The sequence below is a fragment of the Halichoeres trimaculatus genome, unplaced genomic scaffold (assembly GCF_033239565.1).
Source record: "Halichoeres trimaculatus isolate MK-OKI-2021-1 unplaced genomic scaffold, fHalTri1.1 fHalTri1_scaffold_11, whole genome shotgun sequence".
Lineage (NCBI taxonomy): Eukaryota > Metazoa > Chordata > Actinopteri > Labriformes > Labridae > Halichoeres > Halichoeres trimaculatus.
In genome coordinates this window covers 26614764-26642253 of record NW_027437189.1, presented here as the reverse complement: position 1 = coordinate 26642253, position 27490 = coordinate 26614764, and the positions used below count along the sequence as shown (strand labels likewise).

General features: G+C 39.5%; 1 protein-coding gene across 2 annotated transcripts in view; it reads left to right on the top strand.

Moving 5' to 3' along the window:
* mib2 (MIB E3 ubiquitin protein ligase 2) overlaps positions 1-27490 on the top strand; it is a 59002-nt gene that overhangs the window by 16950 nt on the left and 14562 nt on the right. For both annotated transcript variants that reach the window (XM_074681382.1, XM_074681383.1), the window contains exons 2-13: positions 4682-5080; positions 6104-6275; positions 15570-15676; positions 17005-17199; positions 18172-18314; positions 18677-18784; positions 18865-18969; positions 19655-19817; positions 20408-20541; positions 21755-21903; positions 22480-22636; positions 24510-24664. In XM_074681382.1, coding sequence (XP_074537483.1) covers positions 4858-5080; positions 6104-6275; positions 15570-15676; positions 17005-17199; positions 18172-18314; positions 18677-18784; positions 18865-18969; positions 19655-19817; positions 20408-20541; positions 21755-21903; positions 22480-22636; positions 24510-24664 — 1811 coding nt within the window. In that variant the 5' untranslated portion in view covers positions 4682-4857. The remainder of the gene's footprint in view (positions 1-4681; positions 5081-6103; positions 6276-15569; positions 15677-17004; positions 17200-18171; positions 18315-18676; positions 18785-18864; positions 18970-19654; positions 19818-20407; positions 20542-21754; positions 21904-22479; positions 22637-24509; positions 24665-27490) is intronic.

Here is a 27490-nt window from a genome sequence, read left to right as displayed (position 1 = left end):
TAGTTACTGAGAGATTCACTTTCATTTCCTGTTCTGTTCCACACCAAGAATACTGCGTACAAACTGTCCACCGCCTGTGACAGCTCCTCTGTTTGCATGCTGAAATGTTAGATGATTAGGTGGGATATAATTCCATTGTATAAACGAGGCTAAGCTGTCATTTTGGACAGAAAGCGGAGTATAAGCAGGCTGCTTTCCTTTCTTTTATCCCTACATCCCATATGTTTGCATGCTCAGGCAGATGCCTTTAATACCAAAATGACATTGTAATCTTGATAAGCGTGTGAGTGTAATCTGAGCCACATTACAGACATCTGTCTGCTCCGTTTATCACTGATTTAAACCAAACCCCCTGACTGGCCTGTCAGGCTGTACACTTAAACCACAGATCCTTGCTGAAAATAACCCACATGGAGGATATCTTCCAACCTACAGGCAATGGATCAACTTTTAAAAAGTCTTAGTATGATGCACAGAGCTCTGGTATTTTCCAGTTTATTTTTACTTCCCCTTAAAAAAAAGTAGTCCTTCTATTTGAGGTTAATGGTGACTGCAAACAGAGAATGATGGATTAATGTCACCATCTGTTGAGGAATTTGATCAGATGTGTGTTCTCACACATGGGGCTTGTTTCAGTTTAAGCTCTTGTCTGTGTGTTTGCAGACTTTTTCCACAATTATTTGCAAAATAATCTAGGTGATCTGTTATACATTAATGGTCAGTCACTGATCTATGAATCTATGAATAACTGTGTTTCAACTCTTGAGTACTAAATACTACTAATGCGAGAGTTATAGCCCTTATGGGTTGGTTGCTGGTTATAAAACACAATTTGAGGCCATTGCTGATGACTATCTTAATCATTTCCAAGTCATAAATTATTGATACAGTTCATTAGCTGATCAGATAATTCGCACACTTTCATAATGGTTTCTTTTAAGTGATCAGCTTTTGAACTTAACAATTCTCTGTTAAATTCTAAACATGCAAGAAAGAAGTGAATTAATACAAAGAGTAATTAAATTTTAATATGAAGTGTGTTTATGCTTACGTTTCTTGACAGAGGAGAAAAAAAAGAGATGAGAAGGAGAGAAAAGTATCATGGGATACAGATCTAAGGTGAGGGGATTGACAGTGTTGATTCCAAACATAGTGGCTTTGGACTTTTGGTGGAATTTTTAAAAAAAGAAAAAGCCCGACATGTCTTGTCTTCCAGTGTTCACATATTTCAGATATGCTACCATGAAATGCAGGTTCCAGTTTAAAAATTTCTCGGGCTGATGAGTAACATGCTCCCAGTCAGACTTCTGAAATGTTACAACGTGATGGATTTGCATCAGCTGCTGCCATGCTCCTACTTTAGACTGTATAATAAATAGATGTAGTCTCAGTGACATCACCTGTCTGTTTTTGAAACAGAGTTTTGAAGCAGGTTGTCCACAGGGTCATAATAGCAATGGGCGGTGCTTTGAGCCTCCACACCAACAGCTACAGGGATCCTGTCTGTCAATCAGCTGAACTGTGCCTCTATCTGGGTAAACTTGCGTTCTTAATACCATCTAAACTGCCTAGTTAGAAAATATGTGCCCCCTGTACATTGTTTCCTGTTAGTGAAATTTGCTGTTCAGACCAGAGAAATTTTTGTATCAGGCTGTTAATACGTTTATTTGTGCAGAGAAAATTACTTGTTATGGCTTGGTATGCTTGTACGGAGCCAGCCTTTAAGTGGACATACGACAAACAACAGATTTTAGGGATTTTAGCAATTCTGCATTGCTTTGTATTTTTATATAAAAATAAACTGGAGGTTGCTGCAAGGCTTCTTCTCTTATTAAAGATAGTAAAGATGTGAGATGTCTAACTCTTCATGCACTTTGATAAGTGATATCACATCTGCGCGAGTGGATAAAATGAGCTTTTTTGAAGAAATAGGTGTAGTTGTTTATCTGAGAATCTTTTGAAAGCTTTTTTTAAATTTGATTTTGTCTGTTTTTGAATGATAATTGTCTTCAGAGTGTACTCTGTCAAAAGCTGTCAGAATATAGTTTCACACCTCTTGTCATATGCCTTTCTGTGGAGCTTCAGCAAAAACCAAATGTTTTGATTTGATTGGTAGATTGATCAGGTAGACACCTGCAAAGTGAAGGGTGTGGTTGAGGAAGCAGTCACTGAACAAAAGCTCAGACTCACGTTGATATGCTCTGGTTTCTCTCTGGAAAAATCAAACTTGTGGTGCTACATTTATGTCCTTACACCTAACAGTGAAGCAGTGGTTTGTGTTAACTTTCCTGTGTTGTAGCCTGCTAGCTCAGTATTGAAATAACTGCTCACTGAAAATAAAGGATATGAATACACAAATAAATCTTCTGGTCGTAGGTTCATGCTTGGTGCATGGCGGCTGAAAAATATGAGCACATAACGTCAAGGAAGAAAAGAAAATAATTTGAATCATAACTCACTCCTTTGTTGTTGTTGTTGTTTTTTTTCAGGGACCCATATGGAGCATTATAATGTCTTTGGCTGTACTCATGAAGAGTTTCTTCCAATGTCCTTCACTTTCACAAGCTTGCAGCTTTTCTTTTCTGCAACATCTTAAACAATTTTTTAGTTTGACTCCAGAAATAGAACTGCAGTCTCACCAAGAACTTCTTTAAATGAGTTCGAAGCTTGTTAATAAGACAAAAGACTGCGCCAGCATGTACAAGAATATTTCTCATGTGTCACATGTGATTAATGAACAGGGATAGGTTTCTGCTGATGATCATGCTGTTCAATAAGAGTTCCTTCCTACACTATAATGCTGACTCAGGCTGCCATATGAATCTCTTTTCTTTCCGTCCTGCGAGAAGTTTTTTTTTAAGACTCAGCAGCATTCATTCACATCACCAGACTCATCAGTCAGAGGTGTGAATGTGTGAACTCATGAGTCGTGTCCTTGTGACAGGGTATTGAGATTTTGTGTCTTTTTGAGGACACTTGACAATCTGTGAAAAGCTTCATTTTTTTAAGGATTAGTTCATTTTTGTCTTTTTAAATCTTTCCAGCGTCCAGCTCATGGTTGCTGGTTTGGGGGTTAGCGTTTATCTTTAACATGAAGAAAATCTGTGGATTTGGCGAAGAATGCTACTGCAAGTTGTGTGTGTTTCTCTTTGTGTGTGTGTGTGTGTGTGTGTGTGTGTGTGTGTGTGTGTGTGTGTGTGTGTCAGGCCAGGGCTTGATTAGAGCAGTGGGGTGTAACAGTTGTGTCCAGCTGCTCTCTCCAGAAGTGTGCCATGATGCACAGCAAGGACTCCAGTGATTGATCCACCAGCAAAGGGAAAAACACTGCTCAAAAATTAATGAGACATATGGTGTGTTACTTCTCCAGTTCCCACGGCAGCCTCTGACAACAACACACAGGTTGTGTGATTTGTTGGCTTGTTTGAAAGCAGTGAAATGAGCCCCAAAATACATACAAATGAGTAAAGAGCAGTGATTTTCAGTGTTGTTTTCTAGCATCATGACTAAGTTTTATTCATTGTTCTAATTGATTAGATTCAGAAATCTTCCTTCATCCTTAACATGTGTGGTGGTCATTTGCTCTGAGGCCGTGCTCAGAAGCTGTTGTATTAATAGACTGTATGGAGCATGAGTTTATTTATTTATCCCAGTGACATTGCTCCTTTATTTCTGGGGGGGGGGGGCGTTGTGAAGCCCAAAGATGACAGTCACCATATGAGAAAAGCGAACTCCAACCAACTTTCAACCCAGTTAAAATATTGGCCGAGAGGAGAAGTTGAAAAATTAGCCATGCTTTTCACCTTGCCTATGAATCACTCTTAGCTTATGATATATAGCCAAATAAATACATGTATTATAAAGAATTTTATTCAGAATCTTAAACTAATTTTCTACCTTTTTGAGAAGCTGTGTGTCATATTTTTATAGATTTCCTGCATCATTACAATTTGCACAAAAATGTCACAGCATTCCAGCTTCCCACCCAAAAACACAGCATCAGAGAAAAACTAGAAAAGCACTCAGAAAGCACAGAGCTCCTCCAAGCATATTGTGATTGTCACAAATACTTTAGTCCTACTTTAATGTTATACTCCCTTTCAGCAGACTGTCTGCTACAATTTTGGTGGTTTGTTGAATAAATGAATAATTGTGTATATTAATTGTGATTTCAATATCACATAAAATAATCGGGATTCTTGTTTTTACCATAATTGCCCAGCCCTAAGACCCAGTACATATTTCATATTCCAGATCTTAGTATCCAGAATATTGGCAGGATCTGGATCGTACTTTTACATCTGTCAGAAATTATGGTGACCTTGTCTTGTGTTGTTTTGCAAAGCAATCCGACCATTTATGGTGGAGTTATATACACATATGGTGAAAAAAGCCCTATCTCACAATGATAAAGAATCCTTAAAAAAAGTCCTGGATCCAGACGGTGATACGGATCACCTCCAAAATTGAATCACTTCTTCCTTATCCCATTTTGAACATTTCCTGAAAATTTCATCAAGATTGGTTTGTTAGTTTTTGAATTACATTGTTCTCAGACAAACAGGCAAACTCTCCCAAAAACACGACCTCCTTGGTGGAGGAAATAACTTGTGTTTCCATGTGGTGCATTGGTGCTTTTTCCTTTGCGTAACTGAACTTTTATCTTCTCTTCTCTCTCTTTCAGTCACCCCTGATCTGTTCCCTGAAACACCCCTGGTGCCGTCCCTGCCTGCAATATCGTCTGCACGAGCCAGCTCTGTCCCTCAAAAGCCCCGGAGGCGCAGCAGCGGCGGAACAGAAAGCGCTGCCAGGCCCCGGTCTTGTTGCTCAGCCTCCAGGCCAGGCCCCAGCAGAGGCAGCATGGAGGTGGGCATGCGTGTAGTGCGTGGCCTGGACTGGAAATGGGGAAACCAGGACGATGGAGAGGGCCACGTGGGCACCGTGGTCGAGATTGGGCGGCAGGGCAGCACGACAACACCAGACAAGACCGTGGTGGTGCAGTGGGACAGCGGCACACGGACCAACTACCGCACTGGTTACCAGGGTGCCTATGACCTTTTACTTTATGACAATGCCCAAATTGGTAAGTGCTCATGATAAAAAAACTTGCAGTTTCTTAGGTTGAAAATGTCTTGTTTAACTTGATATTTGGAACCTGAGTTTCCATGGATCAGTTTGGATCAAAGGGACATTACCCAAGAACTGGAGTTTTTATTTTAGGTATGAGCATACTATACTTAACATGATGTATTTTAACCAAACAACCCATTTTAATGCTTAATGTGATTACCAGCTGCCCGCATGCTTCAGATCTCAAAAACCAAAAAACCTCCAATGATTGATGAGTCTTCTTTCCCTGTTGAGGTATCAGGATTTGCCATGACCCCTCTTGACACGTGTTCAGTGGTTGGATAACATCAAAAATATTTTAAAAATACCCCAAATCATTATCTTTGGTCTGGTGGTGTTTTGGTTAAATTCTGAATTTTGTTTTCATCACTAATAATCTTTTTTTTATTGAAAAAGCTGATAAAAACAAAGATTCTGCTTTAGCCTCCATGGTCTCATGTTTTGTTGAAAAGCTATTTTTACGCAGACATCCTGCATATTTTTCGCCTGCTTCGTCATTCTCACAGAGCTCATGTTGAGAAAGCCTGATACAGCTCAGTCTATCTCTCATGGTCAGCCATCCAGCTCTATTTAGGAGTTGAATGACACACGCACATTAACGCTGGACTCATTAGCATTTTGCTCCATTTAAAGCGACATTTTTCTGCCTCAGAAGCTTGCCCTTCAATTAATGGAGCGAACGAAGAGGAGGAGAAGAGATGAGGAGCTGAGGGGGTGGGGGTATTTTTGTCATGCTGTTTGTGCCTCAGTTCTTCCACATCTCATGATATTAGCCATTGTGAAAAGTTACAACCGTAAGGACATGACATATGCCTTGAATGCTTCAGTGACCTGCATATCACAGATACATGAAGGATCCTTTTTCACTATACAGGACGTGACAAGTTCTTCAGACTGTCTTAAACCAAACAGAATAGAGATAGAGACCCAGGATATCTGAGTATCTCCTCTTATTTCTCTTCTTCTCTTCTCCCAGGTGTGCGCCACTCCAACATAATCTGCGATAGCTGCAAGAAGCATGGCATCATGGGGATGAGATGGAAGTGCAAAGTGTGCTTCGACTATGACTTGTGCACCCAGTGTTACATGAACAACAAACACGACCTGAGCCACGCTTTCGAGCGTTACGAGACAGCACACTCCCAGCCGTGAGTACTGACTGACAATTACCCAACAGGACTTTCACTCTGAAATTCATGTGTCTGGCCTGTCTTTTTTGTTTGACTAACCGGTTTTGTTCAAATCCAGTTTGTCTCATAGGTGTTAAGACCTTATTAGTATTATTAATTTCTCAAACAAACTTCCAGTAGTTGAGAGCCTGTCTGTACATGCCTACAAATCTAGGCCATGAAATCATCGGGTTTTCTATTTTGTGCATTTGTGAAGTGTTTGCAAAGTTTCCCGTGGTAAACTTGAACATTACCTTCCTCTCTCAGGACGTTGCTAGGATTTTTTTTTGGAACAGAGAATTTGAAGGCTAAAGGCAAAACTAGATGTGTTCATTTAAACCAGAAGGATCACTGTTCATCTTGCCATAGAGATGTTGAAAATCCTGTCCTAAGGAAGCATGTTTAATCTCTGTATCCTCCAGCTTTAGTTCAGAACACAGTTCATGCAGATAGAGGTGTATGATTCATGACTCTTAAATTTTGACACCCAACAACCAGTGGTTTTTGTTCTAGTGCAGAAAATCAAAGTTTGTTTCGGCATTATTTTGTATAATCCTGTCTTTACTTTAATCAGTCACAGACTCTGGGAAATCCTCGCATTACAGGGATAATGAAACCAGCCAAGAATGTCCTGACCTGTCCAGATGAGCATCACCTGAGGCTTTTAAAAATTTGTCTGCTAAACAGTATCTGTCTTATTAGCAAATCCAAACTACTTTTTTCTTTCTCAATGCATTAGTGCATTCTGCAAACCAAAAAATCATTACTTTTGTTCTAAACGAGCTAAAGCTCTTTTTGTCATTTTCAAATGAACCCTTAGTTGGTGCATTTTTTTAATTTATAGAGGCTAAAAAAAGGAAGACGGCTAAAAACACCCCTAGTGTCACCCTGTAGCATCTGTCAGTGGGACAGGATAACATTGCTAAAGAAGGATTGTTAATGTGGTGCACCAAAATACAACAGAAGGAGCTTTAGTTCAGCTGAAGCCTGGTTCATGAGTAGACTGTGGTCATTTGACCCGTTTCTCTTTCCCCCTGAAAAGTTAAACAGGCTTTTTTCACTTCTCTGCTATGTGAATGTTTTAGAAAGGAAGATGTGCCTTATGTCAATATCAGCTATCACTTTGAAATAGTTTTTAATCCAAGGCAGATATTTTTAGCAAGATTTGCATCAAAACAAATCGTGCAGTTGTGTGTTTAGTCAGCTTAGGCAAATCCCGCTCGGCCTTGCAGTGGATAAATGTTTAGTGAGCTGATTCCAAGTGTCCTGTGTATCTAGCTCTCCCTTCAGAATCCACTCTTCTGCATCAGTTCACAGTAAAGCTCCAAACGGCTCCAGGCATCGTCTGAATGTCAGCTGGATGGCCCGTTCTCTTTTTAACGAGGTGATATGTATGACCCAGATTTCTTCCATAGTTTGGCCTGGTCCAGGTCCATTTCTGTCCCATTTATTCGCCAGAGCCTGCTGCCCAAGATAAGGATCTAAAGAGTCATGACTCTGTGACTTGTTCAAATCTCTTGACTTTCAATTTTTAAAATGAGTAACGATTTTTCACTTGAGAGTTTGAAACGCATGTCATCTGAAATTTGTATGATGACAAGCACGATGAACAGTATGGAAATCACCTTCAGTTGTTGCTGGTGGTTGATTGCTGTTTTTTGAGTGATGCAGCTTGATACACAGAGAAGGATAGAATAAAGACAACAGTAGGCACATCAAAGTGTAAGTTAGGAAGTTAGGTAAAGTAGTTGTTCAATGTTGTTTTAATCCCTCTGATACCTATATGTATTTTGAGAGCCAGAGCCGTCAATGGCAGCTCACGCACTTTGCATCCAGGTATAAGTAGGGCAGGTGCTGCTGGCACGGCTCCTCAAGAACTCAGTGAGCTTCATATATGATACAACGTGTGCTGAAGAATTTAATGCTTCACTGAAAGACATATACAATCAGAACTATTAGTGTATCTAAATGAAACAGAAAATATGGCTAAAAAATCTCTTTAAAGCTGCAGTGTTTGAGATTTTGGATTTACAGACTCTGACCAGTCGTAAAAGGTACCACTTTAACAACAAATCTTTAAATCTATGTGTCATTTAAACAGTTTTATAAACAGTGGAGTGATGAATGAAATTTGACAACCTCAGGCTAAGTCAGGGGTGGCCAACCAGTCAGAGACCAAGAGCCACAAAAATTACCGTGGTACTACAAAGAGCCACGTCACACACAGGTCTTACAAACACACTTCCTCTCACACATAAACGAAATGTCATAAAATGAAAATCAATACATTTCCAATTTTCAAAGCGAGGTTTATTGTGTTTGTGTGTTTAAATTAGTACTAGAGAAGAGAAACTGGAACTTAAGTATCACTGTGTACATCCAAATATTGATCAACACTGATCCCAACATTGGCATCAGTATATCAATATTTTAGATTGATTGGCACACCACTACTCTAAACTATATATTTCTATAAATGGATTGAAGGGCCGCACACTGAAAGGCAAAGAGCCACATGCGGCTCGTGAGCCGCAGGTTGGCCACCCCTGGGCCAAGTCTTGACTTGGTCATGATTGGAAGTTTGATCCATCTGATTTTATTTCCCCCTTCTGATTTTCATTTTATGTGATCATATTCTAACCAAATATGTTGAACACTGAGTTAGGGTTTCCTTCAAGTTGTGAATAAATCTGCACAATCAAAACAGTATTGTTATGCCAAAATATGTAAACCTACACATCTTGAATCTGACATACTTAGGTGTGGTTAAAGTGGCCTACAAGACTGAACAAAGTTTAGCCAGAGAAAAAAACATACCAAACTTGTTTTTGGGATGAGGCAACTGTTGAAATGTGTAACATTAAGTAGCATTTAAATAGAAAAATATAGACCTTCAGGTAGAATAAGATTAACTGAAAGAAGCTTAACATCTTTGGTTTAATGTGTAATATAAGAAAATAAAACAGGAGGTAAATGTAGAAAAAAATGCAGCATACTTTTTGTTGTTCAGTGGCACAAACTGAAGCTTCACATAGGCAAGAAATCTGTAAAACAAACCCTCAAGATTTAACTGAGATTAATGCTATTGTGAGAATCTCAAAAGGATGAATATTGTCTGCCATAATTAGCTTCACTAATCTGATGGATGCTAAGGAACTGGAGCTTCTTTTGTCTGCAGCACTTCTGGTCTGAATAGCTTAACATCATCAGTGAGATATGTTTTAATATGATCTGGTGAATATATGCACTGACACTTTTTGAATTCTTTGTGATATACCATAAAGTAAAATCACCTTCCCCAACACCAAACCAGAGCAATGACTTAGCTGTCCAAAGATGGATTTCTATTGCCTGATCAAAAAATATTTTAAGAAGTTTTTGTTTATTACAGGCATTAATTTAGATTCAGACACTTATGTGGGACATTTTAATGTCTGTGGGCTGGTAAAGCAGTAAAAGTCAAAATATCTGGCTCCATGCTAGGGTTGCTGTTGTTGAGAACTCATTAAGGTAAACTTTATTGGTATTTGCTGATCTTGTTGTTGACGCTTGATGATTTGCTAGTAAAAAAATCATCCCTCCTCCACTCTGTGTTGTATTTGAAATGGTTCATCCCTTTTAGGAAAAAACAAATTTAACTAGTGTCTGTAATAACTGTACTTGTACTGATTCTTTATGTCTTGTTTAGAGATAACCAAGTTTCCCAACAACTTGTGCAGACTCAGAGATATCTAGGCTGCAGGAAGCTGGCTTTCATTTCCTGGGTGGAGTACCGGTCCAAGGTGCTCCAGATCTAACAGGAAATAATAATCAGCTCCTCAGACACCTCAAAAAAACATGAGTTCACAAGGCCCCCAGTAAATAAACATACAAGCAGAGTCCGTCACAGTCTTTGATAAAAAGAAAATACTCAAGTTTTTCTCCTACATCAGCGGGAGCTGTCTCTAGGTAGTCAGACTGGATCTTTTCTGGAAGTAATAAAGAAACATGTGAATGTCTGTAAGTTTTTGAAATCAAAAGCAGGATTTTGATGAACAACATTCACACTTTGTTTTTATCATAATAGCATGGACTCACCCTTTCTTAACATAAAGTCATTGGCTTTGCCTCTGTATCCCTCCTATAAAAGATTTCTTTCAGAGTCCCAGTGAAAACAGAGTCTCAGCCTGAAGGACAGTGTGTTCATTTTGTGGAACATCACATGAAAGTCACTTCTTCTCTTATCAGATAAATGAAATAGATGAGCCCACTACTGTGTGTGGTGTCAAACACACTGCTTCTTTATTTTCAGTCCACTCTGACCCATATTTAACTGAAAGGATTTTAAAAGACTTATTTTTAATCAGACAGTCATGGGACACTCTTGATACTTGCCTGTAAAGTCAAATTTAGCTTGGTTTCATAATGACTGGGACTTGTTTTCTTGCTGGCGGTGATTTATTTGGTGGGACTGTGGGGTAGATTTTAGTGCACTTAAGAGGGGCCTCTTTCATGTGGACCAAACATGTGTGAGGCTTTAATAGCAGCTTCAGCAGGGTGGATCTATTTGTAGTTTATAGACATGCTGTTGGCAGAAACTTTAACTGTGTCCTGAGGGGACAATGGGAAGTGGCTGTGCTGACACTCCAGTTGTACCATCACAAACATGGTGTGAGGCCTGAGCCTGCACATTAGCAGCCTTTGAGGATGCACTGCACATTAGCATCTCATTGTAACCACAAGTTTTTAGATTAGCGTGAAAACCGTCTCAGCTGTGGAGATAATGTCTTAATATGTTAAACTTTTTTGCAGATAGGTACTAGTTACCACGTGTTAGATGTGAAGCATGTCATATCAGGTGTGATGACATGCACTGACAGTAAATGAAGATAATGTTACTTTACTGAGTTTCAAGTCTTCAAAATGTTTTGCAGCTGCTAATCACAAGGATGTTACTTTGATAAAGTCACTGTTATGATATTATATCATAGTAAGTATTAAAAGTTAAAATTAAAACAAAAAATATTTTTTATGGCACACTTCACCCAAAAATGCAAAACAAAGAGCTTCACATCGGGAAAGGAATCAGAAAAAATATTTACGATATAAGTTAGATAGAAAAATAACATATGCAAGTAGTAGGAATCTTAATATTAAGATTAAAAACAGTGGAAAAATGAAAAAAAAAATTATTAATTAGATTAACAAGATGAAATTATGTGAACACAGAGTTAACATTACACAGAAAAAACAAATTCTCCTGAATCATAGTGTGAACATTGAAAATGGGAATTTAAAGCTTCTAAAAAAGACTAACAAGCACAGCCACACTTGAGTTCAATTCAAAGTTGTCAAAAGGCTGTCACAGAAAAAGTTAAAGCTATGAAAAGATTAGAGAGTAGAGATGAGATTTCAGTGTCTATTTAAAAGTATTCAGAAAGCTGGCACCCCTGATTTTTGAAGATATCTTGCCTGATGTGTTGGACTCAAATGCAAAAGCTTCTCTGCAGGTTGGTTACATGTTTAGTGTTATGAATGGCCCACACTGTCCTGCATTTGTTAAACACTGTTGTTGTAGAACACGGGGACGCGTGTGTGCATGCTGACAGTGCTCAGGGCAACATATGCGTGTACCATATGTTTACGAGGAGCTGGTTGGTATGCAGCTGGTTAATCGGCTCTTCAACACACAAACAACACACACGCAGTTCCAGGCAACCTGTCGGGTCACCTCGCTGCCTAATCCTTCTCTTGCACATCGAGCTGCACTGCTGCAGCTGACCTCCTCAATTCTCCCCGCCCCCGTACTCACAGTTAAGGCACATCAAACCGATACTTTCTAATACTTTCTCTTCTTGGGAGTTAACAGGAATTGTTGATACTTTTCTGAGAGATGCTGCTCAAAGTCCTCTTACTTTGTGATGAGAGAAGAAAAAGTATCCAATGTAATTTTTGATACTCTAGCCATTTAAGAAGTTGTGATCAAAAGTTACTTGGCACATATTTTATTTTGCACTATTTGAGGAAATGCTCAGTCCTCTCAGACCTCACAAAAAGTTGTGCCCTTGTAAAGGATGTCAGAAAATGTGATGTAAAATGCAAATCCCACTGACCTAATTCTATAGAAAGTCAGCCTTTTCCTGCTCAAGGTGGTTAAAAGGTGCATTTTTCAATGTGACTGTTGTCTTGATTACAAAAAAGAAAAATCATAATGAACTGATTTTCTAACATGTTTCCATACACGGCAACAACATGATTCTTATTTTACTGATTGACAGCTCTGTGCTGTATTTTAGCAGTTTTTAACCATGTAACAGAGCTATCACTGGCTTAATAAAGTCAGTACAGTAAAAACAAACATGACTGACATTTGATCTAATGTTGCCCACTTCCTTTCCTTCCAACAGTAAAGCTAACCCTTGGCTGACTGTTGACCCAGCTGTCATGGCAGTAGGTGTAGGTTTCTCGTCCTCATCCTGTCTGGGAGCTGAGGTGACATTTGGTCGCGCAGGATTAAAAAGCTTGATCCTCTGACAGAGCTGTTGTCTTTCCCGAAGAGGCTACACTGAGAATAAACATGGCAGCAACACTCAGGTCATGTTTATATTCCGAGAAACAGCTAATGCTAGCGTGCTAGTTTACATCCTTTTTACTGTTGAACTATTTTGAGACAATCTTTTCTCTGAATGAACTTGCTAACACATCATACACAGTTCAGATCAGTTCTTCAGGCCTGAAGTAGATCCACTTGTTGCCATCAGGACATTGGCACAGGTTGCCACACCCTCCATGACCCGTAATACTACGAGTTCAGGAAGTCTGGAACATGCTATAACCAACACTGTTTTGATTAGCTTCATCTCAATTTTACTATTTATGTTAGGGCTGAACAATTTTGTAAAACAATCTGACTGGGATTTTTTGTAGCAATATTGCGATTGTGATTGTTTTTGGGGGGTTGTTTATCTTCTTCATTGTACAGTATGACCAACACGACAAAGAATAGTATCAACATATAAACAGTTCTTACCTGTACGCCAGGCTGATATGTTATGATAAAATGAGATGAACTGTTGAGAAATAAAATCTTCATTTTACTATTACAGTCACATTAAAATGCTGATAGATTTAACTTCAAGCCTTGTAGATGTGTAATATTTTTGCCAGAAAAAACAGCATTTCCACTTTTGCTGGTTTTAAAGAACAAGTACAAGTTACTATATTCTCCAGGTCTCTGTACATAAAACTTAAAAAAAATAACAATAAAAATAATTGCAGTGCTTGCCTTTGAAAATTGCATCCTATTACATTGGGATGTTGGTTTCAATTTGATAAATTGTTTAAGCTGTGATTTATGGCCTGTTCCTTAAAAGATCACGCTCCAGCACAAGATATTAGATGTGTTTAATGCATGAAACTCTTTTTGAGGACCTTTGATGTAAATGCACAGCCCTGTTCTGTTTTGACCTTATTCAACTTTCATGTATTTAGATGTGAACATGTAAACACACAGCCTTATGCTCTTTGCCTTGCCCTGAGGTGGCCTGTTTTCTGATGGCTCTGCTTTCCAGGGATTAGGCTCAAAGCTGTGTACTAAGATACTCACCATTCTCAGCACAGACCTGTCCAGACTCAGTCCCACGCTGAGGTTCAGTGTTTGTTGTTTGTTGGAGCCTGATGTGCCACTCTTTGATAGTGTAGCTCCAGAGAACTTAGAAAATCTGTCCAGTGACAGGGGATGAAGTTAGCTGGGGCTAACTTTAAGCGAAACCCCATCACAAGAGAGACATGTAGGAGCAGCAAAGCCTCCATGAAGCTCCCTGAGGACGACAGCTCTCCCAAGGCACTTTTTCTTTTGATCACACAGGATTTATATGAATTTGAGTCAATCCGAAAAGCTGTTCGGGTTGAAAGGAAGCTTGGATTTGATCACGTCAAGAAAGTATGGGAATAGGCAGCTCCTTTGCTCCAAGATCTGATCAAATCTTTACCATAAGGTATGTTCTGTATTGATGATAAGAGGCTTCTCAGTCAGAATTTGTTTTTACTGTTGAATGTGTAGCTCATTGTGGGATGTTGACACTGGCTCCAGTGGTGCTGCATAGGTTTTCTGTGTTCTCTTCAATTTACTGTTTAGAAGTCTTCCCAGAAGTAAAAACATGTCGAGTAAGAGCACAACTTATCATTTGACCGCTCACTAAAGCACCACCGCTGTGTAGATGCAGCTCAGCAAACTGGGCCATCATCTGTTTGACAGTGTCTTGGATTCTTATATCAATACAGATGAAATGAAAGAAGAAGAATTAAATAGTGTTTGGTTCCAAGAGGTGAACACGTTCTCTACAGTAGGACGCAGGAGATGAAGATGGCGTAACTGTGAGGAACACTTTTTACAGATTCCTGTTCGTGAGGAAATAATCCCAACATGTTGAAGCAACACTCGTGTTTTTAGTTTAACAGAGGAAAAAGAAAAAAAATGATGAATACAGGAATATTGTTTAAAAACTACTGATGTTGATCTGAACAGAAATGGAACATGGAAATATTCTTATATTGTAATAGTTAAATTAATTATAAATAATAATGTACCTTTTATTTAAATTATACTCATCATTTAACTTCATATTGGAAAATAATTTCTTTTACACAGATAGTGGAAAATGCAGTGCTAAGATAACTGTGATGAATTTATTTTTAATTATTTTTTGGTATCAACAGTCTTATTTTACTTATTTTCATTCAGACTTTGCATCTGGTGTCTTTTTCCTTAAATAACATTTCAATTATTGCAGTATATCACTATACTCACTACAGTTTTGCAAAATCATAATCCTAGTATAAAGATGTGTTGCATCTGAAAATTCTTATTAATAAAGCTTTTAATCTGGCAATGGTATCTTCATCTAGTGTTGTATTTTTGCAGATTTGATCTGTGATATGCAAGAAAGAAGTATGTGGGAAAATGTAGGTTTTGCAATGAACACAACCCATGTTCTTGGGCATTTAGGAATATTTTCCTCCTCACATTTATATTTCATGAGCTTGTGATGATTTATTGATTATGTATCAGTCACATGCCTGACAAATGTTTGGCAGCCCTGGTCATGAATCATATATAGCACACAATGTATTCGTGTCTCTGTGCGGGGTCAGAGGGAGCACTGAATGTCCTTTTGAGGTTAAATGTGTACGTTTGCACAAAGTGGTGTATTAGGCATTTCGTAACAGGTCTTGACATTGTGTAATGGCCCGTGGTGCAGTTTATTCAGCTGTGTCTTCATGCTCTTATCACAGAGTGAGCTTGGCACCGAGGCAAAACCTCCCGCGGATCATCCTCAAAGGAATCTTCCAGGGGGTTAAAGTGGTTCGTGGACCTGACTGGGACTGGGGAAACCAAGACGGTGAGTGGTGGTGCTTTGTGGCGGACTGTTCTTAACCACTAACACTGCTCTGCGGACTCAGCAGGCCCCCTCTACCTCCTCGAGCATGAAGCTGCACCTCTTCAAAGTGTTTCTCCATCCACAACCCATAATAACATTCTAACCTCACGTCTCATTAACCTTCGAAATGTCCTGTTAGTATGTGTCTGTGTGCATTTATACTGCTGGTGACTCATGTGAGTCTGTTCCACAGATGTGCCTGTCAGTGTGTCTTTACAGAGTCCTTGTTGTACATTTTTCTTTGTTTTCTTGTTTTCCAGCCTTGTGCAGAGGCATAAACTGAGAATCACATATACTCAAGATAAGTGTTTATTGCGGGTGTTGAGAAAGTGAAGGACAGACATCATTTCTGTCTCTACTCTTACTGTTTTTTATGGTGTTCATTCAAGTTTAGATCATGTAATGGTCTATGTTATTGCCCTGGTTGATGCATGAAATAGTTTAACTGAAATCAAGAGCAATGTCCCACATCAGCTGTCTGGATTAAAGTCTCTAACTGTCCCTGATAAAAATGCTGATGTATCTCTATGCTCCCTGGGTTGGGGTCATATTTGTTTGTGAGAACAGAGATGTTGCCTTTTCCTGGGCTGAAGCGAATGAGTCAAAATGTCCTTTTGGTGTCTTTCAAATCAATGCCCTGGGGTTTGGTTAAGTCACTCATCAGGCTTAAATGGTATCTGCTCCAAGTGTGGACAGGAGGCTCTGAGCATGCTCAGTAACCCCTAGCCTGCCATGTGCTCTTTCAGGTCACTGGTTTAGTTGGTGTGATTATGTGCTGGGGCAGCTTGATGACTTTAACAAGGACTCTTTTACATCACAAAACCTGATGTAAAAATATGTGGTATTAGTCAGAATGGGCTGTGTTAATTTTACTTGAATTGTGATATTTGAAATGATGATTCTTCATTTTTTACCTGATGCTCACGTGTTTCAGTCAAATGTTTTGATTTGTGGAGAAACTTTTCGACTGAGCTGGCTCTAGAAAGTTATAGAGAACGACTTTGAGACTTGGCAGCCTCTGTTCCTTCAAAGGAGATTGGCTCTTACACACCTTTTTGTTTGACATCTCATTTGTCTCATATGTTTATTTTGTGCTTGCATGATTTCACTCATCCTCTGTTCTTCACACATTTTCTAACCTACCACACTAATTCTTCATCTTCCTTATCTTCTTTCCTGAAAAAGCTGATATTTTCTCTTTCTCACCCTCTTCAGCCAAATGGTAATGCTTTACAGTTTCTGTATGATTGTGTATGTTTTTTTTTATCAATGTGTATATGTGTGTGTAGGTGGGGAGGGTAAAGTTGGGAAGGTAGTGGACATTCGTGGCTGGGACACAGAGTCTGGTCGCAGCGTGGCCAGTGTCACCTGGTCTAATGGCACCACCAATGTCTACCGAATGGGGCACAAAGGCAAGGTAGACCTGAAATACGTGTGCGATGGTCAAGGAGGCTTCTATTACAAAGATCATCTACCCAAGCTAGGTAAGACAGACAGAGTCTTGTATACAAAATGCATAATTGTCACTCCAGTTAGTGATAGTTTAAAGCAGGTACATGACATAATCAGGAGTAAAGCTGCATATTTGATTGATAGTTGACACAAATCTGTTACTTTTACCTTACCAAGCCTGTGTCTCAGACCTACACCAAGCATATTGTGATTGTGACGCAACACTTTAGTCATACTTTAATGTTATACTCCCTTTCAGCAGACTGCAACAATTTGGTGTTAGTTGCAGGTTTGAACCGTAATTTGTTACCTGACAGTGTTGAAAATTATGATGACACAGTACACATTTTATTATTCTGGATCTTAGTATCCAGAATATTGCCAGGATCTGGATCGTACTGTTACATCTGTCAGAAATTATGGTGACCTTGTCTTGTATTGTTTTGCAAAGCAATCCAACCATTTATTGTAGAGTTATATACACATATGGTGAAAACGGCCCTATCTCACAATGGTACAGAATCCTATAAAAATATCCTGGATCCAGACGGTGATCTGGATCACCTCCAAAATTTAATCAGTATTTCCCTATAAAACTTTGAAATATTTCCTGAAAATTTCATCAAGATCTGTTTGTTACTTTTTGAGTTATATTGTTCACAGACAAACAGACAAACTCACCCAAAAACATAACCTTCTGGGCGGACATAATAACTATCGACTTATGAATGGGATTTTGAGTAATTGCTGATGGGCACTTAGCATAGTGCCCCCTGCCGTCAGTGTATTAATAAGTGTGGGATAGACAGTGCATACAACTACATGATGTGTAGTGTGAAATTAGTCAGAAGTGCTTAGTGTAAGACCAGAAAAGCACTGTAGTAAAGTCCACTTTTCATTACTTGCACAGCATTTTTTAAACAGTCAAACAATGCAAATATAAAAGTCTGCCAAAAAAATTACTAAGCACAATAAGAACTTGATCTTGAAACTTGTCCATTCAGGAGAGCACGCAGAGCTGCAGCGTCAGGAGAGTGCGGACGGCCACTCCTTCACACAAGGGGACAAAGTCAAATGTCTCTTGGAGGTGGACATCCTGCGACAGATGCAAGAAGGTCACGGAGGGTGGAACCCCAAAATGGCAGAGGTATGGAAGCCAGAAGTGAAATCCCTTCAGCAGACAATAATACCTGTACATATTCCCCTGTTGGGCTCCTCTTTACTGTAAAGGTATGAATAAAAATCACCCCTGACAATGAAGCCTTTGTGCTGTGCCGGTTGTATGTTCTCTTAATGTTTTAGACAAGCATAGTCTCAAAGTCAAAACACGTGTTCTCATGAACCCGGGTTACAGAATATTTATGTAAGCGGCTCAGATGGACACTGGCGTGCAGCAGAGTGAAAAGAAACAGAGCATCCAACTCTCAAATCACAGCTGCTAAAGGGAACGTTAAGGTCACAGCATCGCAGACAAAGACCCAGAGTGACACAGTCTGTTTGTGTTCGCAGTACATTTGCCGGATCGGGACTGTCCATAGAATCACAGATCGAGGAGATGTTAGAGTCCAGTACAGCAACAACATCCGCTGGACCTTCCATCCAGGGGCCCTCACCAAGGTATCAATGACAGAGAAGCTCTTTAAACAAGTGGAGTTTAATACATTTGGTAACCAACTGAACTTTTTTCCCTCCTTTAGGTGAACACATTTGGAGTTGGAGAACTCGTGAGAGTGTTGGAGGACATGGATAGCGTGAAGAGACTGCAGGCCGGCCATGGAGAGTGGACGGACAGCATGGCTCCTGTATGCTCATTTAGCCTGATAATACATATTCTTCATATTTAAACATTAGATTTAAGGGCATTAGGCAGAAATGTGGATTGAGACACATGCTGCAGTTATCATGAAAAAATAAAGAAAGAGCCTTGTGGCTTAACTAGGTCTTAAACTTATAACTAAGTTATAACCAATGTTGATGTGCTTCTACTTAAGTATATAAACTATTACAAAATATAGCTCCCAGACTCACTCAGGGCTGGTTAGAAGTTTGGTCTGTGTGTCTGAAAACTTGGCTTTAATTACTCAAGGTTTCTTGACCAAATCTACATTCTGTGATGTTTTTTTTCTCACTTGTGTTTCCTTGTATTTTTTAAGTTACTTCCCGTTTGTGAGTGCTATGCTAACTGTGTCATCTACTAAACTAAAGCCTCCTTTTGGCAGACATCTCTCTAGATTGAGAGTGACCTACTTCCTAAAAACTTGGGAGTATGTGAGAAAGTTAACAAGGTTAGAACAGCTTCCTGATTGTGGCCTGGTTTATATTCAACTTTTTTTAAGAGGTGCAGGAATTTTGCAGGTATAAACCCAGTGTTGAATCCAGTCAGCTAGAATCATCAAATGTGTTCATCCATGTAAACCTTTTTTTGTTGTTTGTCAGCTCAGTTTAAGATCCCTTCTCTGCCTCACTTCCTTTTTGTTTTTACTCCAGGTTCTTGGGCAGGTGGGGAAAGTGCTGAAAGTTTATGCAGATGGTGACCTACGGGTGGCGTTTGGTGGTCAGACATGGACGTTCAATCCAGCATGCCTCGCAGCCCAGCCTATCGAAGTGGACGCCAACCTAATGACAACTGAGAACCCCAACGAATCTGGAAGTAAGGCCTCTGCCGGGACGAGGGGACTCATCTCTAACACTGCAGCGCCAGCTTTACCCTCTGCATGCTTTCATCCACTCTTTCCTCCCTGCTCTCCAGCTATGCATGATTCTACACCCAGGCAACAGCAGCCGTTCTCATGGCCACAGTCACAACCATCCCTTTCTGTTTTCTTTTTCAGCGATGTGTGGACAGGGTGTCATTTCCTGTGGCTTGTCATGATTCTGCATGTTGACAGCAGAAGGCTTTGGCAGCTCAGCCAACATTTGTCATAATTTCAGCAGCCTTTTAATCATGACCAAATCTGTTGTGTGCATGTGTTCACTTCAGCGACTAGGAGATTGACAACTGATTTATTTGTGTGAGTGTGTTTGGGACTGTGTGTTTGGGGACACAACACACTGCATGGTGGGACATTTTGACTCATTCCTCTGGTTTTGCATTGAGCTCAGATTTGACAAAAGCTTTAACTGACGTGTGTGTGCTTGGCCCTTTTGAAAGCCTCTTGACACTGGTTGTGATCATGTTGTTCACATTAAACTGATTACCTAAATTAATCCTATTGTCCATCTGCCTGTGTTTCTGTTCAGGTACTGTCATCTCAGTGCTGGAGAAGCTGCTGTCTCAGTCCACGGAGCAGGACAACCCCAGCCGGCTGGTGATTGAGGCAGCACACGGCAGTGCCAGCAAAGTGCGGGAGCTGGTGCAGAAGTATCCTGACAAGGTTAGTGCACCACTCTTTGCTGCAGTCCACTGCTCGTTCCAAGAGCTCGCACCAGGGCGCCAGGCTAGGGGGTGGGGAAATCTAAGGCCAGACTGACATGGTGCGCAGGAAAAACACACACCAAACACCGGACTTTGCAAGTCATTCATTGTGATTTGTATGTTAGTGGAAGAAAGTTTGGATGTAAAGGCTCAAGTGTGCAGTTGCAGTTTGATGTAGATGCTGATTATCTTGAGTCAGCCTGCACTAAATGAATAAAAGTATGAAATGATTTTTTCCAAAACACAAAGAATAACAGTTTTCATCATTTACCAATACCTACATCCTTAACAGAGTGGGTTACTCATCAGATTCTAAAAATATCTTTACATGTTAGCAACTCAAATATATAAAACTAGAAAAGCACAGAGAGCGCAGACCTCCGCCAAGCATATTATGATTTTCACCAACACTTTAGTCCTACTTTAATGTTATACTCCCTTTCAGCAGACTGTCTGCTACAATTTGGTGTTAGTTGCAGGTTTGTACGATAATTTGTTTCCTGACAGTGTTGAAAATCATGATGAGCCAGTACATATTTCATATTCTGAATCTTAGTATCCAGAATATTTCCGGGATCTGGATCGTACTTTCAGAAATTATGGTGACCTTGTCTTGTATTGTTTTGTAAAGCAATCCAACCATTTATCATGGAGTTATATTTACATATGGTGAAAACAGCCCTATCTCACAATAATAAAGAATCCTATAAAAAAATCCTGGATCCAGACGGTGATCCAGATCACCTCTGAAATTTAATCACCCCTTTCTTATCCAATATTGAACATTTTCTGAAAATTTCATCAAGGTCTGTTGGTTGGTTTTTGAGTTATGTTGTTTACAGACAAACACTCCCAAAAACATTACCTCCTTGGCGGAGGTAATAATGTCTGAAAAGTATCTGTCTTTTTTGTAAATTGGTGGAGAAATATAAATATAGACTTATATTTGGCCCAAGCAGGGTAAGAACAATTATTTTGCTGTGAACCTCATTACATTTCTTCCCAGTCTTAAGTACTTCACTAATTAGGATTAAACTGTATGTGTACATGTATGACGAACATCGCTGTTGATCATGCTGGGATTATCTCCAGCCAGTCTGTGTTCAGCTCTCAGTGTTTCCAGGCCACCATCATCTCTAATGAATCTTCGTCCACGTTTGTTTTCCTGGCAGGTGGATATAAAGAACCAAGGCAAGACCGCACTGCAGGTCGCTGCCCACCAAGGTCACATGGAGGTGGTGAAGGCCCTGCTGCAGGCCAATGGCTCCATTGAGGTCAAGGATGAAGATGGAGACACGGCATTGCACTACACTGCCTTTGGGTAAGGACACAAGAACTCATTTTGCCCTTCATGGCCAGTTAATTGTGAAGAGGTGCACTTACGCTCTCAAAATTATTGGGTTCGTGTCAACATGCTGCTCTGTTTTCCAGAAAATCCTGAAGGCAGACTGACAGATGTAGATAAGAGCTCTTGCGTGTCTCCTTCCTCGTAATGTGATAATCCATTCACAGAAGTGACAGCATTAGAGTGTTGTCTAATCAGCCACCCACATCCCCTCCCCTGACCACATTAACACATAATCAGGAAGTCAGCATTTGACGAAATCGTCTGTGTAGTTTATACAAGTTAAAAATAACTTTGTTGAACTGCTGACTGGCTGGAGTGGTAAACAATGAGGGCAAAATGGCAGGGTTCAAAAATGATGAAGTTTGTTTGACTTAGCATGCAACACTTAAGCTTTGTTTAGCTCCCAGTGTGTTTCCAGAAAAAGCGTTTTTAGATGTGGTATTCTGGTTTAAACTACCTTAATTGAAAGCACGCCTATGACATCTTGAATCACTTGTTGTAAATAAATGACAGTGAAGGATAATCTGTTTGTGGTTTCTTTTTGTGCAGTAATCAGGCGGAGATCGCACGGCTGCTGTTAAGCAAAGGGGCAAATGTCAACCTCCTGAACAACTCCATGTGCACATCGCTTCATATCGCTGTGAACAAGGGCTTTACTGACGTGGTGCGAGTGCTGACTGAACACTCAGCTGACGTGAATCTTCAGGTGAGAGCAAGTGCAAAACTTTGACCTGTGATGTCTGCTGATTCCTCTTTCCCCAACTTTTTTTTATCACTTATTATTTATCTCTTTTAATTCATCTGGACTGATCGACTGAACTCGTTCTGTGTTGTGCTTTTGCTTACATGTGCGTCATGTGTAACTAAGGCGAAGGCAAGTTTATTTGAACAGGATTCTTTGTACTCAAAGGTAATTCAATTTTCTTCAAACAAATAAAGGAAGCATCCAAAGGAAGATAAAAATAGCATGTTTGAACAAATCAAGACATTAGAGTACAAGTGAAATACTTACAACACAGAGTTATTCTCAATGTAGGACTGCTCAGTACCCAAAAAGTGAATTGATACCACGTAAATGCAGTGTGTTTTACATGTGCTTGACTCACTGTCCTCTGCGGGAAAATGTCCAAACACTGAACTGGCCTCTGTGGTCCATATGTGTGCCCACAACATTCAAAGGCACTGGTCCAAGTTGGAGCATACTGTCTTAAAATCCTTCCCTCAAGAGTTAGCTGGTGTGTCTGTGCCGTCAGCTAGGCTAAATCATGAAAACTGACAAACTGGTGACATTGTGACGTGTGTCCAGCCTTTTCACTTACACTGCACCCACTGTAATGTGACTGTTGCACATTTTCTTACCACAAGTGCAACGTTGTAAGGTTGTGTTGATCAGCCCCCAGTTCAAGAAAACAAGAGCATTTTCAAAGAGGTATAAAAACTATTAAAGGAAATCCTAAATTACAAAATGTTTACTTGTGCAGTACAATAAGAGTAAGTTAACAACTTAAACAATGGTTTTAAAATTGTCCGTGAATGTAAGACTCTTTTGACACCATGTTAACTGTTGTGTGCAGCAATGGTATTAAAGAAACACTCTATGTACAATTTAGTAACTCTGTAAAATATCCTGAAGTATGACATGTAATAAAATCAATGTCCCAAGTGATACATTTGGTCTCACAATACCTGAAAGCAGTACTTGGGGCAGGGTGTTGTGTTTTAGTTTCATACAAGTCCCCCAATCCTGTTGATGCTCATTTATTTTATGTTTTTTTTGTATATTTTTATGATTTGGCACTTTTCTTGTGCTGACATTTTGTGACATTCCTCAAAATTGTATGACACAAAATTATATTTTTAAGGCACCTCTGGTCCTCTGGTTAGAGTTAGTGTATAGTAGCTCAGGGTATGTCCACTGACTTGTGCTCTGCTCTGAAAGTGTTTATTATACCCATGTCAAAAGTAACTAAACATTTAGCTTTTAAAAGCTGTTGTAAACAAACAAGTTCAAATATTTATTCTTTGTGTGCGACCTCAGTTTTACTTTTGACCCTCAGCCTCATTTGTGTCTCTTCACTGTGTTTCCGGACTGTCTGACATGCCCGCAACCAGGCCTGGAATTCACTCACTGCACATTATTCTGCTTGAGTAGAGCAGCTACTCGTCTAAAAGCATGGTGTAGCCGCCCAGAGTTTGTTTTTGTTTGTGCCTGAAACAACCAGAATGCTTCGAAGCACACTACAAATATAGACCCACAAGTAGTAAACATGGGCAAGATTTCAGAACAATAACGGGTTTTATTCATTAAGATCATTCTGTAGTCACAAACACAAGCTATTCAGTGATCAATGATGCAGTTTGGAGAAACAAAGTTGAACTGCTTGGTCCCTTTTGATGAGACACTGTGATTCATTCAAGTGCCATCACAACAAATTTATAATGATGTTCTGACATTTTGCTGTGTCATGTTTCAACAAGCTTCATGAAAAGACTCAAAAAACCTGCAGAACTAGTCGAGGCCCAGTGTGTGAACAGCCTCACTCACTGAGAACAAACCTTTTTTATTGTGTTTCCAACAGGATTCATACGGGGACACACCGCTCCATGATGCCATCGCTAAAGATTTCCGTAACATCATTGAGATTCTGGTGTTGGTACCCAACATTGACTTCACCCAACAGAACCATCGAGGCTTCAACCTGCTGCACCACGCTGCCCTCAAAGGAAACAAACTGTGAGTGGAGGTCCTGTTCTCACATTTCTCTTACAGTGTTTTTAGCTGGGTTGGTGGCCCGGCTGCTGTGCAGGTTGTAACGAGTGAAACCTCAAAAGGTTCAGTGACTTTTTTAAAAATGCAGCTTTTTTTTTTACCCCACTGCATCTATTGACGTCGTTTGGATTCTGATGGAGACGTACTGCAATTATTTTTTTTAATGCAAGCATCACACATCAAATAACTCTGTATAATATTTTTCCCCATACATCACAGAAATCTTAAAGCTACACACTTGAGTCTACCAATTTGAAATCAGACATATGAAGCTGGTCGTTTCATTGAAACAATGGTCAAACCCTTAGCTGAAACCTATTTAGATATAGCACTTTATATCACCTCTTCTTGAGCTCTCCTTAAATGACATAAATCTGTGGATGCTTCCCTCGTCCATGACTGAGCAAGTCTTCATTCTTATTTGATATTTATTGCAAACTCAGAAAAATAAGTGCGTCCAGCTTAAAATGACAGGATTACAGTTCTTTCATTTATTTTTTCTAGGCAGGGATGCTTGATTGAAAAAGTGTTGTTGTTTCTTTAGTGGTTAGTCCATCAGAAAGCTCTTTAATATTTAATCCTTAGTCTCTAAAGCTAAAACAGAAATACTTTTGTTATCCATGAATATTTACAAGTACTGTTGGTAACACTTTACTTTAGAGGTCGGCAAATTTTATCACACTCAAGTAATAATTAGACAACGTTTTTTCTTATTTCTTTAAAATTAGCACACAACTCCTTTAAATAATATCCAAATTTATTGTCACAATTTACAATTGGTAGGTTACTGTTTTTTTCCAGTTTCTTTTTAATTTACTCCAATTTGCAAGGTAAGAAAGTGACGATTATCAAATAATTTATTTGAAATTAAATCACAACCCACCACAAAATGCTTTTAGACCTAACCCAACGTTCCTGCTGTTTCCAGAGAAGCAGGTGATAAATAGCTGCTTTGTTCTTGAAAACAGAAGTTAGCTTCATTGTTTCCTCTGATAATTACCTTTGAAATGTTCAGTGAATAATTCAATTTCCCAATAAGCAGTTCATAGTTTGCTATTTGTTATTCAATTTCACCAAGTTCTTAAGTACCCAGTTTGTTGATATGCATAATTGAGATCACATGCGAAATGATAAACCTTTAAAGCCTATAATGTTTTACATGATACAACTGAAGGCTTCAGGTGTGATATTCATCAAGAGTGGGGTTGTAAATTGGCCTTACCTGATTGTGATAGACACTGTGAGTACAGGCGCACTGCAAAACAGAATCTGGCCTGAAGCTATGTGCTAATTTTCACCAAATTCTCATGAAATTTTGGGGGTAATTTTAAAGAAATAAGAAAAAACTTTGTGTAATTATTACCTAAGTGTAATGAAATTTGCGTTCCTCTAAAGTAAATTGTTACCGTACTAAAGCAGAAAATGATAAAGCATATCATTATATTTTGATAGTCAAATCACAGTTATGAACTTTCACCCGTGAACAGAGAAAACATGAGCTTCTGTGGTTGTGTGCTATTCTACTCTATGTATTCCAAGCTAGTAGCTCAAATTTGGGGAAAAAAGTGAGTTAGTTGGAAATTTATCACTCCTGTTAAAAATGGTGAAGTGTAGGGAACCCGCTGAGAAGGAAACAGTTCAAATTCAAACTCCTCTACTCTGTACCCTGCATTATGGTACTTTTGTTTGCTCCAACAGTCAACCACAGGTAGTTTTTGCTTCGCACTGAGTGATAAATGTGATCACATGATGGCAAAGAAAGAACCAATAACTGTTAATAGAATAATTTCCATACCGTTTTTTTCTCATGAAGCCAGGCACTCTCCTATAATGTGAGCTTGTTAGCTTTGCGTGTGTGCATTTTATGTGTAACAGTGGAAGTGATGGTTTGAGGCGTGTGTGTGGGAATCTCTCCTGTGTGTTCAAATGAAGACCCAAAGGTCATCTCTCAAAACTATCTGCTACCGATCGAGCTCATCTCCCACACAACTTCTGCTGCTGTCAGCAAGCTGGATGTCAATATCAGCCAAAAATGCTACATTAACCTCTGCATCCTCATTTCTCTGTGCACACGCTCATCCTGCAAGTTTTAGTGTCGTCATTCCTCAGTCATGCAGCGCCTGAGATCAACGAATGGATGAAACTTTGGAGAAACTAAAAACAAACTGTTACACTTTTTCAAGATGTTTTTTCTCACATTGAACCTTCACAACTGTAGAGACTAAAAGTGCCACAGCGCCGTCAAACTGTCTTCATTAAAAAGAAAACAAGAAAATTTAGCTTCCATTTGAAAGAATCACAAAGTTTAATTCATTACCCCCCCCTAAAATTGCTCCAAGTACTATCTGCTCTTTCGTGGGAAACAATGGGGACCTGGTGAAAGATTAGCTTCTGCATTTACTGGAGACTGAAGTGCTGGAGGCTAAATCCTGCCTCACTGACACCTGTCACCTGTCACAAAGGCTTCATTGTCCTCTGGCTGTGTTGGTTTTAGGCTGGTTGACACTGCAGGTGCTTAATCTCAAACTGAGCCTTGAGCGGGCATTGACCAGGCAGAGAAGAAAAACATTACAAAACATTCTCACATTGATAAGGTTTCATCCCTCAAACACAACTCAGGCTCCTTTTTTGGTGTGCCAGAGTCCTCCTCTGTTCACGTTGCATCACATCAGCCCCCACTTACCCTGAATAGCCTGGAAATGTGGAGGGAAAGAGAGAGGAGAGACAGAACCAGAAGTAAAAGCTTTTTGTGAGCAGGCGATCATGAGGACGCCCTTTTTTCTCTCATTA